The sequence below is a fragment of the Lissotriton vulgaris genome, chromosome 6 (genome assembly GCF_964263255.1).
Source record: "Lissotriton vulgaris chromosome 6, aLisVul1.2, whole genome shotgun sequence".
NCBI lineage: Eukaryota > Metazoa > Chordata > Amphibia > Caudata > Salamandridae > Lissotriton > Lissotriton vulgaris.
In genome coordinates this window covers 5567103-5587768 of record NC_141694.1, presented here as the reverse complement: position 1 = coordinate 5587768, position 20666 = coordinate 5567103, and the positions used below count along the sequence as shown (strand labels likewise).

General features: G+C 48.3%; 1 protein-coding gene across 1 annotated transcript in view; it reads right to left on the bottom strand.

Annotated features, from left to right (window-relative positions):
• Positions 1–2120: 2120 nt before the first annotated feature.
• The window catches only part of LOC147706666 (CD5 antigen-like), a 311449-nt gene continuing 292903 nt past the window's right edge, over positions 2121–20666 (bottom strand). Inside the window, exons 5-6 of the mRNA XM_086925112.1 lie at positions 9227–9259; positions 2121–3799 (exon numbers count right to left, since the gene is read on the bottom strand). Of these exons, the coding sequence (XP_086781238.1) occupies positions 3303–3799; positions 9227–9259 (530 nt within the window). The 3' untranslated portion in view covers positions 2121–3302. The remainder of the gene's footprint in view (positions 3800–9226; positions 9260–20666) is intronic.

Here is a 20666-nt window from a genome sequence, read left to right as displayed (position 1 = left end):
AATTAACGCCCGGAATGGACAAAGGACCTAATCTCGGAGCTGTTAAAGAGTGGGGGAGGGCTCCACCAAACCAAACTCCATGCTGCCAAACATCTATAGGAACTTCCCGTGCTCTGTACGGAGCATACTCCGCAGGTGCAGGTGACGCTGAGTACGAGTGGAACACACCAGAATTTGCATCCACCGCCGGAAATGTCACCCACGAATAAAACAGTTCGTACGGGTAAGCATGTTCCGCACTCACCACCAGAATCACAGCCAAGCCTTCAGCAGGTACATCATAAGTCCGCAAATGATCACGCACCGCAATGCGACTATGCTGCGGGATGTCCACGGCTTGTGCCATGACAGCACAGGAATATGAAAAAACAAAGATTACTTTGTAGCACAACTGGGTAGTAATTCAAGGAAACCGTTTTAGATAAATTCAAGCTTGAAAAGACCTATTTCAAAAATAGGTAGGTTTTCCAGCACCACCGTTTTCCGGAAACGGGAATGAAGGGGTTAAGGTTTGAATGATATACTACTCGAGTGTCATGATATAAGGCCAACAACGTATGTGCGCCATGTAGCAGGGTTTCCGTTCTCCCACAGAACTGTGCATAGAGATCTAGAACCTTAGTGAATTAGGGTGACCCAAAACTCACCTTAGTATCCAAAATCCCCTTACCGAACTAGCTACAGTGTCTCATTGGTCATAACAAGCTGACCAATGACTTAGACAAACCAGAACATGAACTTGGGTTACCTCAGGTATCGTGGAACACATGAATACTCTTTCGCTCTATAATCATTTCAAACCAGAACGGGGAGTAAAAGAAGACACGTGCAATTTTGAAATATTTATTATTCAATGCAAGGTTCTCAAACGCAGTATCTTATATAATACCAGAATACATTTTATAAAAATCAGAGTTATCAGCATAGTCACTAATCCATAGTAAGCAAACGGTGATAGCATATTATAATGCAAAATCTATAGAAATTTGTATCACCTATATTTCGCGCACCCTATTTAGCATAGTATATTATATCTAAGAAGGTCTCATTTGGGTTTTTAGCAGGGCGGGCCCATACCTCTAAATGTCAGTAGGAGAAGATCACATCATCAGCTACCAGCTCTCTGCATGCGAAGCACCATCAAGTGTGTTATTGCATTCTCAGTAACTCTATCTTAAACCCGCTTCGAGCCCAATGTTGGCAGCAACGATATTTGTGTTATGTCTAGTGATGCGAGGATCAGAGCTCCCAGCAACCTTGTGTTAGGTTATCCTTAGAACGTTCAGCACCCACTGTTCAGACAGTGTACCAGGCACGACAGATATCAGCGCAATAACATATTATTCTCAAAAAAATCACATCTTTCGTCTAGGTTGAAAGCTACAATAACAATTATGTGTCGTGTGCAAACTGAAGCCAAAGGAAAATATGTCATTTAAACATTTAATAAACTCATGCTAACTTAACACAATATATAGAAAAGCAGCATCTATATGACACCTCCCTGGGCCGGGCTTGGACCAGGGACTATTTAATAAAGGGTGATGTCAGCGCTCGTGGCTGACGGCACGGACCGAGTATCTGTGTGGCTGTTCTCTGGAGTGCTCCGCTTAAGCCGATAGGCCACTGCCGCCCTGTATTGCCGCAGCGCGCTGCATGCGCACGTAGGGCCCACCACCTACCCGTCCAAAGTATCGGGGGTCCTACACAAGGGAAGATGCAAGTCGCAGCACCACTATTATCGACTGGACCCCGATCATCAGGGGCTCATCTGGTAGCTCTGCCACTGCCGCACGTTATCGAGCTCCTCGACCCACGAGCAGCTTGAGTGGTGTGCAGCAAGTTGTGTGTTGGGCGGCTCCACAGCTTCGGAGTCAGTGGCCATTTTGTACACAGGATCAGCCATGTCTCCTAGTTGTGCCACTTTATTGATTGTGTTGCATACTTAGTAACTTCATCTCCCGCTGGGAGAGATTGAGAAAATGTGTACTGTACTCGCATTGTCATTTTTATGAATTTGTCTGAAATTATTAATATTGTTCTATGATAAAATATGGCATTGAGTTTGCAATGAATGTTATTTATTATTCATGGTAATCGTAGGTGACTGCTGGAAAAAAGTCTTTGGAACTGTATTCCAAGCAATGAATCAAATTTTAAAAAAACAAAAAAACATTAAGATACCGAAGCACTTGTCCCTGTGAGCTCTGCTTACTTCAGAATAAAGCAGCCATTTTCATAAATTGAAGCGTGTCAAGACTCAGGGTGAACCTCTGGCAGAGTCTGACCTTCCATTGGTGCAGCAGGTGCAATGGCACCGAGGCCCTGAAGCCCTGATTATTCTTCTATTTTTCCTTTCAAACAGTGGTGAAGGGAACCATTTCCTTCCTTTCTCCTGGGCCCAGAACACACTGGGAGGGGATGTAGCTTCCATAGGTGCAGCAGGTGCAGTGGCAACGGGACCCAGAAACCCTGGTTACTGCTCTATTTCACAGTTCAAACAGTGGTCAGGGGCCCCATTTCTTTCCTTGCTGCTGGGCCCATGACACACTGGATAGGGGGTCTAGCTTCCATTGGTGCATCGGGTGCAGTGGCACCGGGCACAGAGTCCCGGATTGATGTTGTATTTCAGAGTTCAAACAGTGGTCAGGGGCCCCATTTCTTTCCTTGCTGCTGGGCCCATGACACACTGGATAGGGGGTCTAGCTTCCATTGGTGCAGCCGGTGCAGTGGCACCGGGCACAGAGTCCCGGATTGATGTTGTATTTCAGAGTTCAAACAGTGGTCAGGGGCCCCATTTCTTTCCTTGCTGCTGGGCCCATGACACACTGGATAGGGGGTCTAGCTTCCATTGGTGCATCGGGTGCAGTGGCACCGGGCACAGAGTCCCGGATTGATGTTGTATTTCAGAGTTCAAGCAGTGTTCAGGGGCCCCATTTCCTTCCTTTCTCCTGGACCCAGGACACACTCTCTACGTCACTTCTGCTGGGCACAGGCTCCGATGGTGAATATTCCAGAGGAGCCCTCGAGTTTACTCGGGTTGGCACAGCCTCTGACCTCTGACTCCGACTTTCATTTTTCTCTCTCACTGACATGTTCTAGTTCAAATCACATCACTCTGGCTTTTAGAAAGATTGAAAGACACATTTGTTCTACTTAGTTTTAGATAAAGCTGTTTGTTTTTATTGAATAGAATTGCCCTTTTCAGCAGCTTGAAGTATTTTGACATAATTTGTGATTTCAAAATATCATGAACAGTCCAGAGAAAAATGTTTCAGACATACATGTTTAGCTTTTGTGGATTACTGCAGAAATACATTTTTTCCGAACGTCAGGCAGATGCGCGGATAAATTTTCTCGTTAAAAGTGGCGGTGAAGGTGTAGATGTGCCTCCTTGTGTCGGCGTCGTAGAAAGACACCAGCCCCTCCTCATAGTCCAAGAAGATGCCCACACTGTAAAGAATGCCAATAAAACGGTGATCTCTGCTAGTTTCATCCCTAACAGTATATGCTGATATCCCCTGGGTGAGGACCCAGATGCCCTTCCTGGGGATATAAAGCGAGTGGTCACTTGGGTTCACGGATGCGCTGGCCACCCCCAGCCTCCAGTGGTACAGCATCACATACTCCTTCGAGATGAGCATATACCGGTCTATGTTCACCTGCCAGTACCACCTCCCAGAGATGACCCCCGTGGTCCCCCGGACACAGCGGTCCATGCCGAGGTTGCGGATTTCCTTCCCGTTACTGCTGATGAGGAGGGTCCCGTCTGCAGCCTTCGGATCCACCGACAGGGGCGCTGCGGAGACAGAGAACATCATCAGGTCACTCACCCAACTTGTCAACACTTCCAATAATGCACAGAATTTGCAGACAGAGAAAAATATATGAAAAAAAGGGCACTAGTTATGGGACTTACACTGCTCTTACATCACTTTTTGTGACGCTGCAGTAGCATAAAAAACGTGCCAGGCTGCGCCATATTTACAAGGGGATGCATCAAGGCAGATGTGTCAGCTTTCAAACTGCTGCGCCACATTATACCTACGATAAGTATAATGTATCCAGGGTGGGCGTCCGACACAGGAAAGCCAGCTAGAAGTGATGCAGTGAAATCTATGAGGCTTCACTGCGACACTTCTAGGGCGTCACTATGTCAAATCCTTACACCTGCTTGAAGAAGGTGTAAGACGTGAGGCAGTGCTTTTCTTATTGCTGGAGTTGCATTTGTAAATCCGTGTGACATACAGCACAGTCGTGTTTTTACTCAGCAATCTGACACTATCCATAAATGAAGAACTGAGGGGCTTAATTTCAAGCCCCTTGCACCACAGGTGCCTCAATCAATCAATCAACCAATCATATCATTTGTAGAGCACACAACTTACCCGTGAGGGTCTCAAGGCACTGAGGGGAAGTGGTGCTGCTATTGCTCGAAAAGCCAGGTCTTTAGGAGTCTTCTGAAGGTCAGCAGGTCTTGGATCTGCCATAGGTGGATGGGGAGGGTGTACCAGGTCTTGGTAGCGAGGTGGGAGAATGATCTGCCGCTGGAGGTCGCTCTTCAGATGCGGGGGACTGTGGCGAGGGCGAGGTTGGCAGAGCGGAGCTGGCGGGTGGGGGTGTAGAAGCTGAGTCGTCTGTTGAGGTACGTTGGTCCGGTGTTGTGGAGTGCCTTGTGTGCGTGGTTGAGGAGCTTGAAGGTTGTCCTCTTGTTGACGGGGAGCCAGTGCAGGTCTCTTAGGTGGGGTGTGATGTGGCTGCGGTGGGGGATGTCGAGAATCAGGCGTGCAGAGGGGTTCTGGATGCGTTGAAGCCGTCTCACGAGTTTGGCTGTGGATCCAGCGTAGAGGGCGTTCCCGTAGTCCAACCTGTTGCTGACAACGGCATGGGTGACCGTTTTTCTCATTTGGGTGGGGTGCCATTTGTAGATCCTGCGGAGCATGTGGAGGGTGTTGAAGCCGGAAGAAGAGACGGCGTTGACCTGCTTAGTCATGGAGAGGGTGGAGTCGAGCATGACCCCTAGGTTGCGTGCATGGTCGGTGGGAGTTGGAGCAGTTCCCAGTGCGGTCAGCCACAATGAGTTGTCCCAGGCCAAGGGGCTGGATCCGAGGATGAGGCCCTCCATCTTGTCTTAGTTTAGCTTCAGTCTGCTGTTCCTCATCCATTCGGCGAAGGCCTTCATTCCTTCTTGGAGGTTGGTTTTGGCGGTATGGCGGTCCTTGGTGAGGGAGAGGATCAGCTTTGTGTCATCGGCACTAGGAGATAATGTTGATGTTTTCAATCGGCCGACGTGGGTGAGTGGGGCCATGTAGATGTTAAACAACGTTGGGCTGAGGGATGAGCCCTGTGGAGAATTGTGGCTCACTGGTTAGAGCAGGCAGACCCTGAAGCAGAGGTCAGACCCGGGACCAGGGTTCAATTCCCGACGCGGCAGGGTCTTGAGCTCAAATGTCCATGGACTCGATAATTCTCGCTTCGGTGCCTGACCTAATCATGGGTTCACACTCTGCAACTCTGGGCATTAAGCTTGCTTAATCTCCACAACGGCCCCCCGCGGCGGGATGCCTGGCTTTCACCTTGGGGATGCCCTGTAGGGGCTATCTCACAGGGAAAAACCAGGACGGGTTCCCAAGGCAAGCGCGGAGATACCCCTTCGGGGGTCGATTCTGGCGCTATATAAGAATATAATAATAAATAATAATAATAATAATACGCCGCAGATGATCTTGGTGGCTTCAGTGCAGAAGTGGGGAAGGCGTACGCTCTGTGTTCTGCCGGAGAGGATAGAGGTGGGCCAGTCCAGGGCCTTCTCTTGGATCCCGGGGTCGTGGAGGCGTGTTCGTAGTGTGTGGTGGCAGACCGTGTCGAAGGCGGCTGACAGGTCCAGGTGGATGAGGGCCACTGTTTTTCCGTTGTCCAGCTGGGTCCTGATGTCATCGGTGGCGGTGATGAGGGCAGTCTCGGTGCTGTGGTTGCTGCGGAACTCGTACTGGGAAGGGTCCAGGATGCTTTTCTCCTCGATGTAGCGGGTCAGTTGTTTGTTGACAGTCTTCTCGATGACCTTTGCCGGGAACGGGAGCAGGGAGATGGGCTGAAAGTTTTTGAGGTCCTTGGTGTCCTTAAGTAAGGAGTTGATCTCGGCATGCTTCCAACTCTCCGGAAAGGTTGCTGTCTTGAAGGAGTTGTTGATGACTTTCCGGAGATGGTGTGCGATGGCTGTGCTGGCTTCGTTGAAGAAATGGTGTAGGCATGGGTCTGACAAAGATCTGGAGTGGATGGTGTTCATGATCTTGATGGTGTTGTCGTCGTTGATGTTCGTCCAGGAGAGCAGGTGGATGGTGGGCATGCGGGTGGGGTCTCAGTGGTTGTCGGGACGGTCATGGAGTTGAAGCTGTTGTGGATGTCTGCGATCTTGCGGTGGAAGAAGGTGTCCAGGGAGTCGCACAGGTCTTGCAAAGGTGGGATGTTGCTGGTGTTGGAGAGTTCTTTCACAATGTTGAGGAGCTCTTTGCTATTGTACGTGTTGTTGTCTAGGCGGTCTTTGAAGGAGGCCCTTTTGGTGGATCTTATGAGTTGATGGTGTCTGCGGGTGTCGTTCTTGTGGGCAGCGTAGTTGTCCGGTGTTCGTTCACGGAGCCAGTTCTTCTCCAGTTTTTGGCAGGTTTGCTTGGAGGCCTTGAGGCCTTCAGTGAACCAGCTGGCTTTCTTTCTGGTGTGGCTGTTGGAGGGTTTCTTGAATGGGGCGTGGGTGTTGGCGCAGTCGTTGATCCACTGTCTGAGGTTGTGGGCAGCTGTGTCGGGGTCGGTGGGGTCGGCAGGTGGGCTCTGGGCGAGGGTGGTGGTAAGCTGGTCTTTGGTGACTTTGCTCCAGCAGCGGCAAGGCATCTGTTGGGTGCAGTGGTGCTTGGTGGGCTTTTTGAAGGTGAAGTGGATGCAGCGATGGTCGGTCCAGTGGAGTTTGGTGGTGTGGTTGAAGGTGACGTGGGGGCTTGCGGAGAAGATGGGGTCAAGCGTGTGGCCGGCAGAGTGGGTGGGTGTTGTGACGAGTTGTCTGAGTCCGAGGTTGGCTAGTTTGTCGAACAGGGTGGTGGGGTTGGTGTTGTTGTTGTTCTCGCGGTGGAAGTTCAGGTCCCCGAGGAGGATGTAGTCCATAGAGGTGAGGCCCTGAGTGCTGACGAAGTTGGCAATGGAGTCGGGGAACTGTAGTTGGAGTCCGAGGAGTCTGTAGATGAAGGTTCCTCTGAGGGTGGTGGTGGGGTCGGTGTGGATCTGAAAGTGCAGGTGTTCGGCGGTGCTGAGGGTGTCATCGGTGTTGGTCGAGACTCTCAGTGTATTCCTGTGGATGATGGCGATTCCTCTTCCTGTTTCGTTGGTGCGGTCCCTGCGGGTTATCTTGTAGCCTTCCGGGATGGCTATGGCGATGTTGAGTGCTGAGGTGGGATTCAGCCAGGTCTTCGTCAGGATGGCGACTTCTGGGGAGGTTGAGTGGAGTAGGTCCCAGAGTTCAATGGCGTGTTTGCGGGCGGAGCGGGTGTTGAGGAGGATGCCTCTGAGGTACTTGGGTTCTTTCCTGGTCGGCGTCTTGGCGGGTCGGATGCTAGTGAAGCTGCAGGTTTGGCAGGTGAAAGGTCCATGGGTGCGCTCCGGGGCAGCCAGGAAGCAGGTGTGTGCTCTCTTGCACTAGTGCCTCACTTTTAATATCTGAAAAATTGATCCTCCAGTGGGGCAAGGGGCTTATAATCAAGCCTCTCAAAGCACCTGACAATGCCTTGTCCCTCACATTAATTGATGACTTCAACATCGGGAGTGTGAGAGAGGGGCAAACCTCTTCAGGTAAGCACAGAGCTCAGGTGCAGCGGGTGCAGTGACACCAGGCCGTGCCAGCGATACCACACCTGTACTAGTACAGTGTGAGCGTCAGTGAACCTATCAATGATTCAGCAGGTGCAGTGGCACCGGCCCAAGCTGGCTACGCTTGTGCAGTGTGAGCAGAGGTGTCGGACTCAATGGTGCAGCCAGTGCAGCACCACCAGTCCGACTCAGCTGCTCTCTTGCACTAGTGCAGTAGGAAAAGAGTGGCAGCAATCAACAGTGAGGAAAGTGCAGTGATACCAGTGGCAGTTCCTTTTTGGGAGCAGAGAATCTTCACACCCCCACATTAATGTGCAGAAAGTATTAACAATAAAATGATAATAAAATGAGTTTATTTCCATTTTATTTTTGATGCTTTTTGCCATCAAACAGAGTACGATGGCAGGGCGGGGCCAGTGGGCCACTGCTGCCAATGATTGGATGCAATTAGGAGTGGCCACAAAGTTTGAAATGAGCAGGTTGGTTTGGCTGGCTACCTTTCCATGGCCAAAATGACATGGAGAGCTCCCTTTTGGAGCATGGAGCCAGCCTGCTCCAGCCAATCAATACACCTTACTCATGCTGCTAAACAGCATGAGAACAGCGTCTTGATTGTATGAGAGAGTAGCCTATGGGGTTTGCGCTCGGAGGATGTGATGCAGAGCAACAAGGATGTGCTTCAGAACATCAAGTGGCAGTGTAAGGTCAGTGATTTTTGTAATGGGTCTATTTATAATATTGTGTATATTATTGTGTACATAAGTATGTGTATTTGTTATGTTTATATTTTTTGCATCCCTCCAATGTGATTTGCCACCAACTGCCTACGAGTGGTCCCCGGTCCAGCCGGTAGCTCTCCAATCCAAACGCCAACACTTCATGAGTTAAATGCAGGTTAAACTTCTGGACAAACCTACCAACAGGTCTGTGCTATCATCAGAGACAAGTTGTACTAAGGTGTATGTGTAGCAGATTAGTGTTGTAATGTGGGGGTAGATGTACCTCAAGTCTCATGTTACTGTTGTGCGAGTGGATTGTGTGTTTAGTGGCTAGGAACCCCATTCGAGCCACGGCACATACAGTCTCACCTGATCTAATATTCTGTGATGGTGCCCATCCACCGTTCTTTCCTCAGTGCACAGAAAGGCCAAAATAACTAGTTAGGAGGTGAGAAGCACTTGTTAAAGTTGGCATGGTAAAAAAGATGCCTCCCCACTTCTGGCCTTTAGATTGGTCTCTTCAGACATGGAGTGTTTGTAATATAGCTCATCTGGGTAACAAGTCTCACTTGTTACATATGTTTATGTAAACTGTACCTGGCAGGGAGTGGACGAAAGATTTATTTTCAAGGATACGAAACAACTTATAGACGTACCTCTGAAGACTGTCGGGTCAAAAATACGACTCTCTGCAAAGATAAAAGAGAAACATAACAAGATATTATTTTTTACATTGTTCCTTGGTTATATGCTGGCGATATAAGCCTTTATTAGCTGTATTCTTATGATCTCCTTCACCACCGACCTTCTAGGGAGGCATTACTGTATTTACCACCCTGTCCACCCGAGATCGAAAGGGAAAAATACGCATCCAGTGGTATAATGAAATGATAGGGCCAACCTGCAAGGTTCTGTGAGGGGCCACACATACAAAAACTCGGTCACCCGTCTGTGTCCCTCCGATCTAAGGAAGCATTACTATATCTACCATGTTTAGCTCCCACGTCTGCCTCTCATAACTTCAACAATGAAAAGGGAGCACGCTACCAAGTTATTTATTAATTCCTTAGCGATGTCCTTCATACTTAGGGGCTTATTTGTGACAGGCTAACTCCACCTTTTTCTGACGCTCCTGTGACGCAGGCCTCTCAATCTTATCTTTGAGGCGATGCAAAGATTCTGCATGGTTTACGAGGCCTCATAGATATGGAGTAAGACGAAGCAGTGCCGGCCTCTCAATCATATCTATGAGGCGATGCAAAGATTCTGCAGGGTTTACGTGGCCTCATAGATATGGAGTAAGACGAAGCAGAGCCGGCCTCTCACTCATATCTATGAGGCGATGCAAAGATTCTGCAGGGTTTACGTGGCCTCATAGATATGGAGTAAGACGAAGCAGAGCCGGCCTCTCACTCATATCTATGAGGCGATGCAAAGATTCTGCAGGGTTTACGTGGCCTCGTGGATATGGAGTAAGACGAAGCAGAGCCGGCCTCTCAATCTTATCTTTGAGGCGATGCAAAGATTCTGCAGGGTTAACGTGGCCTCATAGATATGGAGTAAGACGAAGCAGAGCCGGCCTCTCAATCATATCTATGAGGCGATGCAAAGATTCTGCAGGGTTTACGAGGCCTCATAGATATGGAATAAGACGAAGCAGAGCCGGCCTCTCAATCATATCTATGAGGCGATGCAAACATTCTGCATGGTTTACGTGGCCTCATGGATATGGAGTAAGACGAAGCAGAGCCGGCCTCTCAATCATACCTATGAGACGATGCAAGGATTCTGCATGGTTTACGTGGCCTCATAGATATGGAGTAAGACGAAGCAGAGCCGGCCTCTCAATCATATCTATGAGGCGATGCAAAGATTCTGCATGGTTTACGAGGCCTCATAGATATGGAGTAAGACGAAGCAGAGCCGGCCTCTCCATCATATCTATGAGGCGATGCAAAGATTCTGCATGGTTTACGAGGCCTCATAGATATGGAGTAAGACAAAGCAGAGCCGGCCTCTCACTCATATCTATGAGGCGATGCAAACATTCTGCATGGTTTACGTGGCCTCATGGATATGGAGTAAGACGAAGCAGAGCCGGCCTCTCAATCATATCTATGAGACGATGCAAGGATTCTGCATGGTTTACGTGGCCTCATAGATATGGAGTAAGACGAAGCAGAGCCGGCCTCTCAATCATATCTATGAGGCGATGCAAAGATTCTGCATGGTTTACGAGGCCTCATAGATATGGAGTAAGACGAAGCAGATCCGGCCTCTCAATCATATCTATGAGGCGATGCAAAGATTCTGCATGGTTTACGAGGCCTCATAGATATGGAGTAAGACGAAGCAGAGCCGGCCTCTCAATCATATCTATGAGGCGATGCAAAGATTCTGCATGGTTTACGAGGCCTCATAGATATGGAGTAAGACGAAGCAGAGCCGGCCTCTCAATCATATCTATGAGGCGATGCAAAGATTCTGCATTGTTTACGTGGCCTCATAGATATGGAGTAAGACGAAGCAGAGCCGGCCTCTCAATCATATCTATGAGGCGATGCAAAGATTCTGCATGGTTAACATGGCCTCATAGATATGGAGTAAGACGAAGCAGAGCCGGCCTCTCAATCATATCTATGAGGCAATGCAAAGATTCTGCAGGGTTTACGTGGCCTCATAGATATGGAGTAAGACGAAGCAGAGCCGGCCTCTCAATCATATCTATGAGGCGATGCAAAGATTCTGCATGGTTAACGTGGCCTCATGGATATGGAGTAAGACGAAGCAGAGCCGGCCTCTCACTCATATCTATGAGGCGATGCAAAGATTCTGCATGGTTTACGTGGCCTCATAGATATGGAGTAAGATGAAGCAGAGCCGGCCTCTCGATCATATCTATGAGGCGATGCAAAGATTCTGCAGGGTTTACGAGGCCTCATAGATATGGAGTAAGACGAAGCTGTGCCGGCCTCTCGATCATATCTATGAGGCGAAGCAAAGATTCTGCAGGGTTTACGAGGCCTCATAGATATGGAGTAAGACGAAGCAGAGCCGGCCTCTCAATCATATCTATAAGGGGATGCAAAGATACTGCAGGGTTTACGTGGCCTCATAGATATGGAGTAGGACGAAGCAGCGCCGGCCTCTCAATCATATCTATGAGGCGATGCAAAGATTCTGCATGGTTTACGTGGCCTCATGGATATGGAGTAAGGCGAAGCAGAGCTGGCCTCTCAATCATATCTATGAGGCGATGCAAAGATTCTGCAGGGTTTACGTGGCCTCATAGATATGGAGTAAGACGAAGCAGAGCCGGCCTCTCAATCATATCTTTGAGGCGATGCAAAGATTCTGCAGGGTTTACGAGGCCTCATAGATATGGAATAAGACGAAGCAGAGCCGGCCTCTCAATCATATCTTTGAGGCGATGCAAAGATTCTGCAGGGTTTACGTGGCCTCATAGATATGGAGTAAGACGAAGCAGTGCCGGCCTCTCAATCATATCTATGAGGCAATGCAAAGATTCTGCAGGGTTTACGTGGCCTCATAGATATGGAGTAAGACGAAGCAGAGCCGGCCTCTCAATCATATCTATGAGGCGATACAAAGATTCTGCATGGTTTACGTGGCCTCATAGATATGGAGTAAGACGAAGCCGTGCCGGCCTCTCAATAATATCTATGAGGCGATGCAAAGATTCTGCATGGTTTAAGTGGCCTCCTAGATATGGAGTAAGACGAAGCAGAGCCGGCCTCTCAATCATATCTATGAGGGGATGCAAAGATTCTGCATGGTTTACGTGGCCTCATAGATATGGAGTAAGACGAAGCAGAGCCGGCCTCTCAATCATATCTATGAGGCAATGCAAAGATTCTGCAGGGTTTACGTGGCCTCATAGATATGGAGTAAGACGAAGCAGTGCCGGCCTCTCAATCATATCTATGAGGCAATGCAAAGATTCTGCAGGGTTTACGTGGCCTCATAGATATGGAGTAAGACGAAGCGGTGCTGGCCTCTCAATCATATCTATGAGGCGATGCAAAGATTCTGCAGGGTTAACGTGGCCTCATAGATATGGAGTAAGACGAAGCAGAGCCGGCCTCTCAATCATATCTATGAGGCGATGCAAAGATTCTGCAGGGTTAACGTGGCCTCATAGATATGGAGTAAGACGAAGCTGTGCCGGCCTCTCAATCATATCTATGAGACGATGCAAAGATTCTGCATGGTTTAAGTGGCCTCATAGATATGGAGTAAGACGAAGCAGAGCCGGCCTCTCAATCATATCTATGAGCGGATGCAAAGATTCTGCATTGTTTACGAGGCCTCATAGATATGGAGTAAGACGAAGCTGTGCCGGCCTCTCAATCATATCTATGAGACGATGCAAGGATTCTGCATGGTTTACGTGGCCTCATAGATATGGAGTAAGACAAAGCAGAGCCGGCCTCTCAATCATATCTATGAGGCGATGCAAAGATTCTGCATGGTTTACGTGGCCTCATAGATATGGAGTAAGACGAAGCAGAGCCGGCCTCTCAATCATATCTATGAGGCGAAGCAAAGATTCTGCAGGGTTTACGTGGCCTCATAGATATGGAGTAAGACGAAGCAGTGCCGGCCTCTCAATCATATCTATGAGGCGATGCAAAGATTCTGCAGGGTTTACGAGGCCTCATAGATATGGAGTAAGATGAAGCAGTGCCGGCCTCTCAATCATATCTATGAGGCGATGCAAAGATTCTGCAGGGTTTACGAGGCCTCTTAGATATGGAGTAAGACGAAGCAGAGCTGGCCTCTCAATCATATCTTTGAGGCGATGCAAAGATTCTGCATGGTTTACGTGGCCTCATAGATATGGAGTAAGACGAAGCAGAGCCGGCCTCCCAATCATATCTATGAGGCGATGCAAAGATTCTGCAGGGTTTACGTGGCCTCATAGATATGGAGTAAGACGAAGCAGTGCCGGCCTCTCAATCATATCTATGAGGCAATGCAAAGATTCTGCAGGGTTTACGTGGCCTCATAGATATGGAGTAAGACGAAGCGGTGCTGGCCTCTCAATCATATCTATGAGGCGATGCAAAGATTCTGCAGGGTTAACGTGGCCTCATAGATATGGAGTAAGACGAAGCAGAGCCGGCCTCTCAATCATATCTATGAGGCGATGCAAAGATTCTGCAGGGTTTACGTGGCCTCATAGATATGGAGTAAGACGAAGCTGTGCCGGCCTCTCAATAATAACTATGAGGCGATGCAAAGATTCTGCATGGTTTAAGTGGCCTCCTAGATATGGAGTAAGACGAAGCAGAGCCGGCCTCTCAATCATATCTATGAGGGGATGCAAAGATTCTGCATTGTTTACGTGGCCTCATAGATATGGAGTAAGACGAAGCTGTCCCGGCCTCTCAATCATATCTATGAGACGATGCAAGGATTCTGCATGGTTTACGTGGCCTCATAGATATGGAGTAAGACGAAGCAGAGCCGGCCTCTCAATCATATCTATGAGGCGAAGAGAAGATTCTGCAGGGTTTACGTGACCTCATGGATATGGAGTAAGACGAATCAGAGCTGGCCTCTCAATCATATCTTTGAGGCGATGCAAAGATTCTGCATGGTTTACGTGGCCTCATAGATATGGAGTAAGACGAAGCAGAGCCGGCCTCTCAATCATATCTATGAGGCGAAGAGAAGATTCTGCAGGGTTTACGTGGCCTCATAGATATGGAGTAAGACGAAGCAGTGCCGGCCTCTCAATCATATCTATGAGGCGATGCAAAGATTCTGCAGGGTTTACGAGGCCTCATAGATATGGAGTAAGACGAAGCAGTGCCGGCCTCCCAATCATATCTATGAGGCGATGCAAAGATTCTGCATGGTTTACGTGGCCTCATAGATATGGAGTAAGACGAAGCTGTGCCGGCCTCTCAATAATAACTATGAGGCGATGCAAAGATTCTGCATGGTTTAAGTGGCCTCCTAGATATGGAGTAAGACGAAGCAGAGCCGGCCTCTCAATCATATCTATGAGGGGATGCAAAGATTCTGCATTGTTTACGTGGCCTCATAGATATGGAGTAAGACGAAGCTGTCCCGGCCTCTCAATCATATCTATGAGACGATGCAAGGATTCTGCATGGTTTACGTTGCCTCATAGATATGGAGTAAGACAAAGCAGAGCCGGCCTCTCAATCATATCTTTGAGGCGATGCAAAGATTCTGCAGGGTTTACGTGACCTCATGGATATGGAGTAAGACGAATCAGAGCCGGCCTCTCAATCATATCTTTGAGGCGATGCAAAGATTCTGCATGGTTTACGTGGCCTCATAGATATGGAGTAAGACGAAGCAGAGCCGGCCTCTCAATCATATCTATGAGGCGAAGCAAAGATTCTGCAGGGTTTACGTGGCCTCATAGATATGGAGTAAGACGAAGCAGTGCCGGCTTCTCAATCATATCTATGAGGCGATGCAAAGATTCTGCAGGGTTTACGAGGCCTCATAGATATGGAGTAAGACGAAGCAGTGCCGGCCTCCCAATCATATCTATGAGGCGATGCAAAGATTCTGCAGGGTTTACGAGGCCTCATAGATATGGAGTAAGACGAAGCAGAGCGGGCCTCTCAATCATATCTATGAGGCGATGCAAACATTCTGCAGGGTTTACGTGGCCTCATAGATATGGAGTAAGACGAAGCAGTGCCGGCCTCTCAATCATATCTATGAGGCGATGCAAAGATTCTGCATGGTTTACGAGGCCTCATAGATATGGAGTAAGACAAAGCAGAGCCGGCCTCTCACTCATATCTATGAGGCGATGCAAACATTCTGCATGGTTTACGTGGCCTCATGGATATGGAGTAAGACGAAGCAGAGCCGGCCTCTCAATCATATCTATGAGACGATGCAAGGATTCTGCATGGTTTACGTGGCCTCATAGATATGGAGTAAGACGAAGCAGAGCCGGCCTCTCAATCATATCTATGAGGCGATGCAAAGATTCTGCATGGTTTACGAGGCCTCATAGATATGGAGTAAGACGAAGCAGATCCGGCCTCTCAATCATATCTATGAGGCGATGCAAAGATTCTGCATGGTTTGCGAGGCCTCATAGATATGGAGTAAGACGAAGCAGAGCCGGCCTCTCAATCATATCTATGAGGCGATGCAAAGATTCTGCATGGTTTACGAGGCCTCATAGATATGGAGTAAGACGAAGCAGAGCCGGCCTCTCAATCATATCTATGAGGCGATGCAAAGATTCTGCATTGTTTACGTGGCCTCATAGATATGGAGTAAGACGAAGCAGAGCCGGCCTCTCAATCATATCTATGAGGCGATGCAAAGATTCTGCATGGTTAACATGGCCTCATAGATATGGAGTAAGACGAAGCAGAGCCGGCCTCTCAATCATATCTATGAGGCGATGTAAAGACTCTACAGGGTTTACGAGGCCTCATAGATATGGAGTAAGACGAAGCAGAGCCGGCCTCTCAATCATATCTACGAGGCGATGCAAAGATTCTCCATGGTTTACGTGGCCTCATAGATATGGAGAAAGACAAAGCAGAGCCGGCCTCTCAATCATATCTATGAGGCAATGCAAAGATTCTGCAGGGTTTACGTGGCCTCATAGATATGGAGTAAGACGAAGCAGAGCCGGCCTCTCAATCATATCTATGAGGCGATGCAAAGATTCTGCATGGTTAACGTGGCCTCATGGATATGGAGTAAGACGAAGCAGAGCCGGCCTCTCACTCATATCTATGAGGCGATGCAAAGATTCTGCATGGTTTACGTGGCCTCATAGATATGGAGTAAGATGAAGCAGAGCCGGCCTCTCGATCATATCTATGAGGCGATGCAAAGATTCTGCAGGGTTTACGAGGCCTCATAGATATGGAGTAAGACGAAGCTGTGCCGGCCTCTCGATCATATCTATGAGGCGAAGCAAAGATTCTGCAGGGTTTACGAGGCCTCATAGATATGGAGTAAGACGAAGCAGAGCCGGCCTCTCAATCATATCTATAAGGGGATGCAAAGATACTGCAGGGTTTACGTGGCCTCATAGATATGGAGTAAGACGAAGCAGCGCCGGCCTCTCAATCATATCTATGAGGCGATGCAAAGATTCTGCATGGTTTACGTGGCCTCATGGATATGGAGTAAGGCGAAGCAGAGCTGGCCTCTCAATCATATCTATGAGGCGATGCAAAGATTCTGCAGGGTTTACGTGGCCTCATAGATATGGAGTAAGACGAAGCAGAGCCGGCCTCTCAATCATATCTTTGAGGCGATGCAAAGATTCTGCAGGGTTTACGAGGCCTCATAGATATGGAATAAGACGAAGCAGAGCCGGCCTCTCAATCATATCTTTGAGGCGATGCAAAGATTCTGCAGGGTTTACGTGGCCTCATAGATATGGAGTAAGACGAAGCAGTGCCGGCCTCTCAATCATATCTATGAGGCAATGCAAAGATTCTGCAGGGTTTACGTGGCCTCATAGATATGGAGTAAGACGAAGCAGAGCCGGCCTCTCAATCATATCTATGAGGCGATACAAAGATTCTGCATGGTTTACGTGGCCTCATAGATATGGAGTAAGACGAAGCTGTGCCGGCCTCTCAATAATATCTATGAGGCGATGCAAAGATTCTGCATGGTTTAAGTGGCCTCCTAGATATGGAGTAAGACGAAGCAGAGCCGGCCTCTCAATCATATCTATGAGGGGATGCAAAGATTCTGCATGGTTTACGTGGCCTCATAGATATGGAGTAAGACGAAGCAGAGCCGGCCTCTCAATCATATCTATGAGGCGATGCAAAGATTCTGCAGGGTTTACGTGGCCTCATAGATATGGAGTAAGACGAAGCAGTGCCGGCCTCTCAATCATATCTATGAGGCAATGCAAAGATTCTGCAGGGTTTACGTGGCCTCATAGATATGGAGTAAGACGAAGCGGTGCTGGCCTCTCAATCATATCTATGAGGCGATGCAAAGATTCTGCAGGGTTAACGTGGCCTCATAGATATGGAGTAAGACGAAGCAGAGCCGGCCTCTCAATCATATCTATGAGGCGATGCAAAGATTCTGCAGGGTTAACGTGGCCTCATAGATATGGAGTAAGACGAAGCTGTGCCGGCCTCTCAATCATATCTATGAGACGATGCAAAGATTCTGCATGGTTTAAGTGGCCTCATAGATATGGAGTAAGACGAAGCAGAGCCGGCCTCTCAATCATATCTATGAGCGGATGCAAAGATTCTGCATTGTTTACGAGGCCTCATAGATATGGAGTAAGACGAAGCTGTGCCGGCCTCTCAATCATATCTATGAGACGATGCAAGGATTCTGCATGGTTTACGTGGCCTCATAGATATGGAGTAAGACAAAGCAGAGCCGGCCTCTCAATCATATCTATGAGGCGATGCAAAGATTCTGCATGGTTTACGTGGCCTCATAGATATGGAGTAAGACGAAGCAGAGCCGGCCTCTCAATCATATCTATGAGGCGAAGCAAAGATTCTGCAGGGTTTACGTGGCCTCATAGATATGGAGTAAGACGAAGCAGTGTCGGCCTCTCAATCATATCTATGAGGCGATGCAAAGATTCTGCAGGGTTTACGAGGCCTCATAGATATGGAGTAAGATGAAGCAGTGCCGGCCTCTCAATCATATCTATGAGGCGATGCAAAGATTCTGCAGGGTTTACGAGGCCTCTTAGATATGGAGTAAGACGAAGCAGAGCTGGCCTCTCAATCATATCTTTGAGGCGATGCAAAGATTCTGCATGGTTTACGTGGCCTCATAGATATGGAGTAAGACGAAGCAGAGCCGGCCTCCCAATCATATCTATGAGGCGATGCAAAGATTCTGCAGGGTTTACGTGGCCTCATAGATATGGAGTAAGACGAAGCAGTGCCGGCCTCTCAATCATATCTATGAGGCAATGCAAAGATTCTGCAGGGTTTACGTGGCCTCATAGATATGGAGTAAGACGAAGCGGTGCTGGCCTCTCAATCATATCTATGAGGCGATGCAAAGATTCTGCAGGGTTAACGTGGCCTCATAGATATGGAGTAAGACGAAGCAGAGCCGGCCTCTCAATCATATCTATGAGGCGATGCAAAGATTCTGCAGGGTTTACGTGGCCTCATAGATATGGAGTAAGACGAAGCTGTGCCGGCCTCTCAATAATAACTATGAGGCGATGCAAAGATTCTGCATGGTTTAAGTGGCCTCCTAGATATGGAGTAAGACGAAGCAGAGCCGGCCTCTCAATCATATCTATGAGGGGATGCAAAGATTCTGCATTGTTTACGTGGCCTCATAGATATGGAGTAAGACGAAGCTGTCCCGGCCTCTCAATCATATCTATGAGACGATGCAAGGATTCTGCATGGTTTACGTGGCCTCATAGATATGGAGTAAGACGAAGCAGAGCCGGCCTCTCAATCATATCTATGAGGCGAAGAGAAGATTCTGCAGGGTTTACGTGACCTCATGGATATGGATTAAGACGAATCAGAGCTGGCCTCTCAATCATATCTTTGAGGCGATGCAAAGATTCTGCATGGTTTACGTGGCCTCATAGATATGGAGTAAGACGAAGCAGAGCCGGCCTCTCAATCATATCTATGAGGCGAAGAGAAGATTCTGCAGGGTTTACGTGGCCTCATAGATATGGAGTAAGACGAAGCAGTGCCGGCCTCTCAATCATATCTATGAGGCGATGCAAAGATTCTGCAGGGTTTACGAGGCCTCATAGATATGGAGTAAGACAAAGCAGTGCCGGCCTCCCAATCATATCTATGAGGCGATGCAAAGATTCTGCATGGTTTACGTGGCCTCATAGATATGGAGTAAGACGAAGCTGTGCCGGCCTCTCAATAATAACTATGAGGCGATGCAAAGATTCTGCATGGTTTAAGTGGCCTCCTAGATATGGAGTAAGACGAAGCAGAGCCGGCCTCTCAATCATATCTATGAGGGGATGCAAAGATTCTGCATTGTTTACGTGGCCTCATAGATATGGAGTAAGACGAAGCTGTCCCGGCCTCTCAATCATATCTATGAGACGATGCAAGGATTCTGCATGGTTTACGTTGCCTCATAGATATGGAGTAAGACAAAGCAGAGCCGGCCTCTCAATCATATCTTTGAGGCGATGCAAAGATTCTGCATGGTTTACGTGGCCTCATAGATATGGAGTAAGACGAAGCAGAGCCGGCCTCTCAATCATATCTATGAGGCGAAGCAAAGATTCTGCAGGGTTTACGTGGCCTCATAGATATGGAGTAAGACGAAGCAGTGCCGGCCTCTCAATCATATCTATGAGGCGATGCAAAGATTCTGCAGGGTTTACGAGGCCTCATAGATATGGAGTAAGACGAAGCAGTGCCGGCCTCCCAATCATATCTATGAGGCGATGCAAAGATTCTGCAGGGTTTACGAGGCCTCATAGATATGGAGTAAGACGAAGCAGAGCGGGCCTCTCAATCATATCTATGAGGCGATGCAAACATTCTGCAGGGTTTACGTGGCCTCATAGATATGGAGTAAGACGAAGCAGTGCCGGCCTCTCAATCATATCTATGAGGCAATGCAAAGATTCTGCAGGGTTTACGTGGCCTCATAGATATGGAGTAAGACGAAGCAGAGCCGGCCTCTCAATCATATCTTTGAGGCGATGCAAAGATTCTGCAGGGTTTACGTGGCCTCATAGATATGGAGTAAGACGAAGCAGTGCCGGCCTCTCAATCATATCTATGAGGCAATGCAAAGATTCTGCAGGGTTTACGTGGCCTCATAGATATGGAGTAAGACGAAGCGGTGCTGGCCTCTCAATAATATCTATGAGGCGATGCAAAGATTCTGCAGGGTTAACGTGGCCTCATAGATATGGAGTAAGACGAAGCTGTGCTGGCCTCTCAATCATATCTATGAGGCGATGCAAAGATTCTGCATGGTTTACGTGGCCTCCTAGATATGGAGTAAGACGAAGCAGAGCCGGCCTCTCAATCATCTCTATGAGGCGATGCAAAGATTCTGCAGGGTTTACGTGGCCTCATAGATATGGAGTAAGACGAA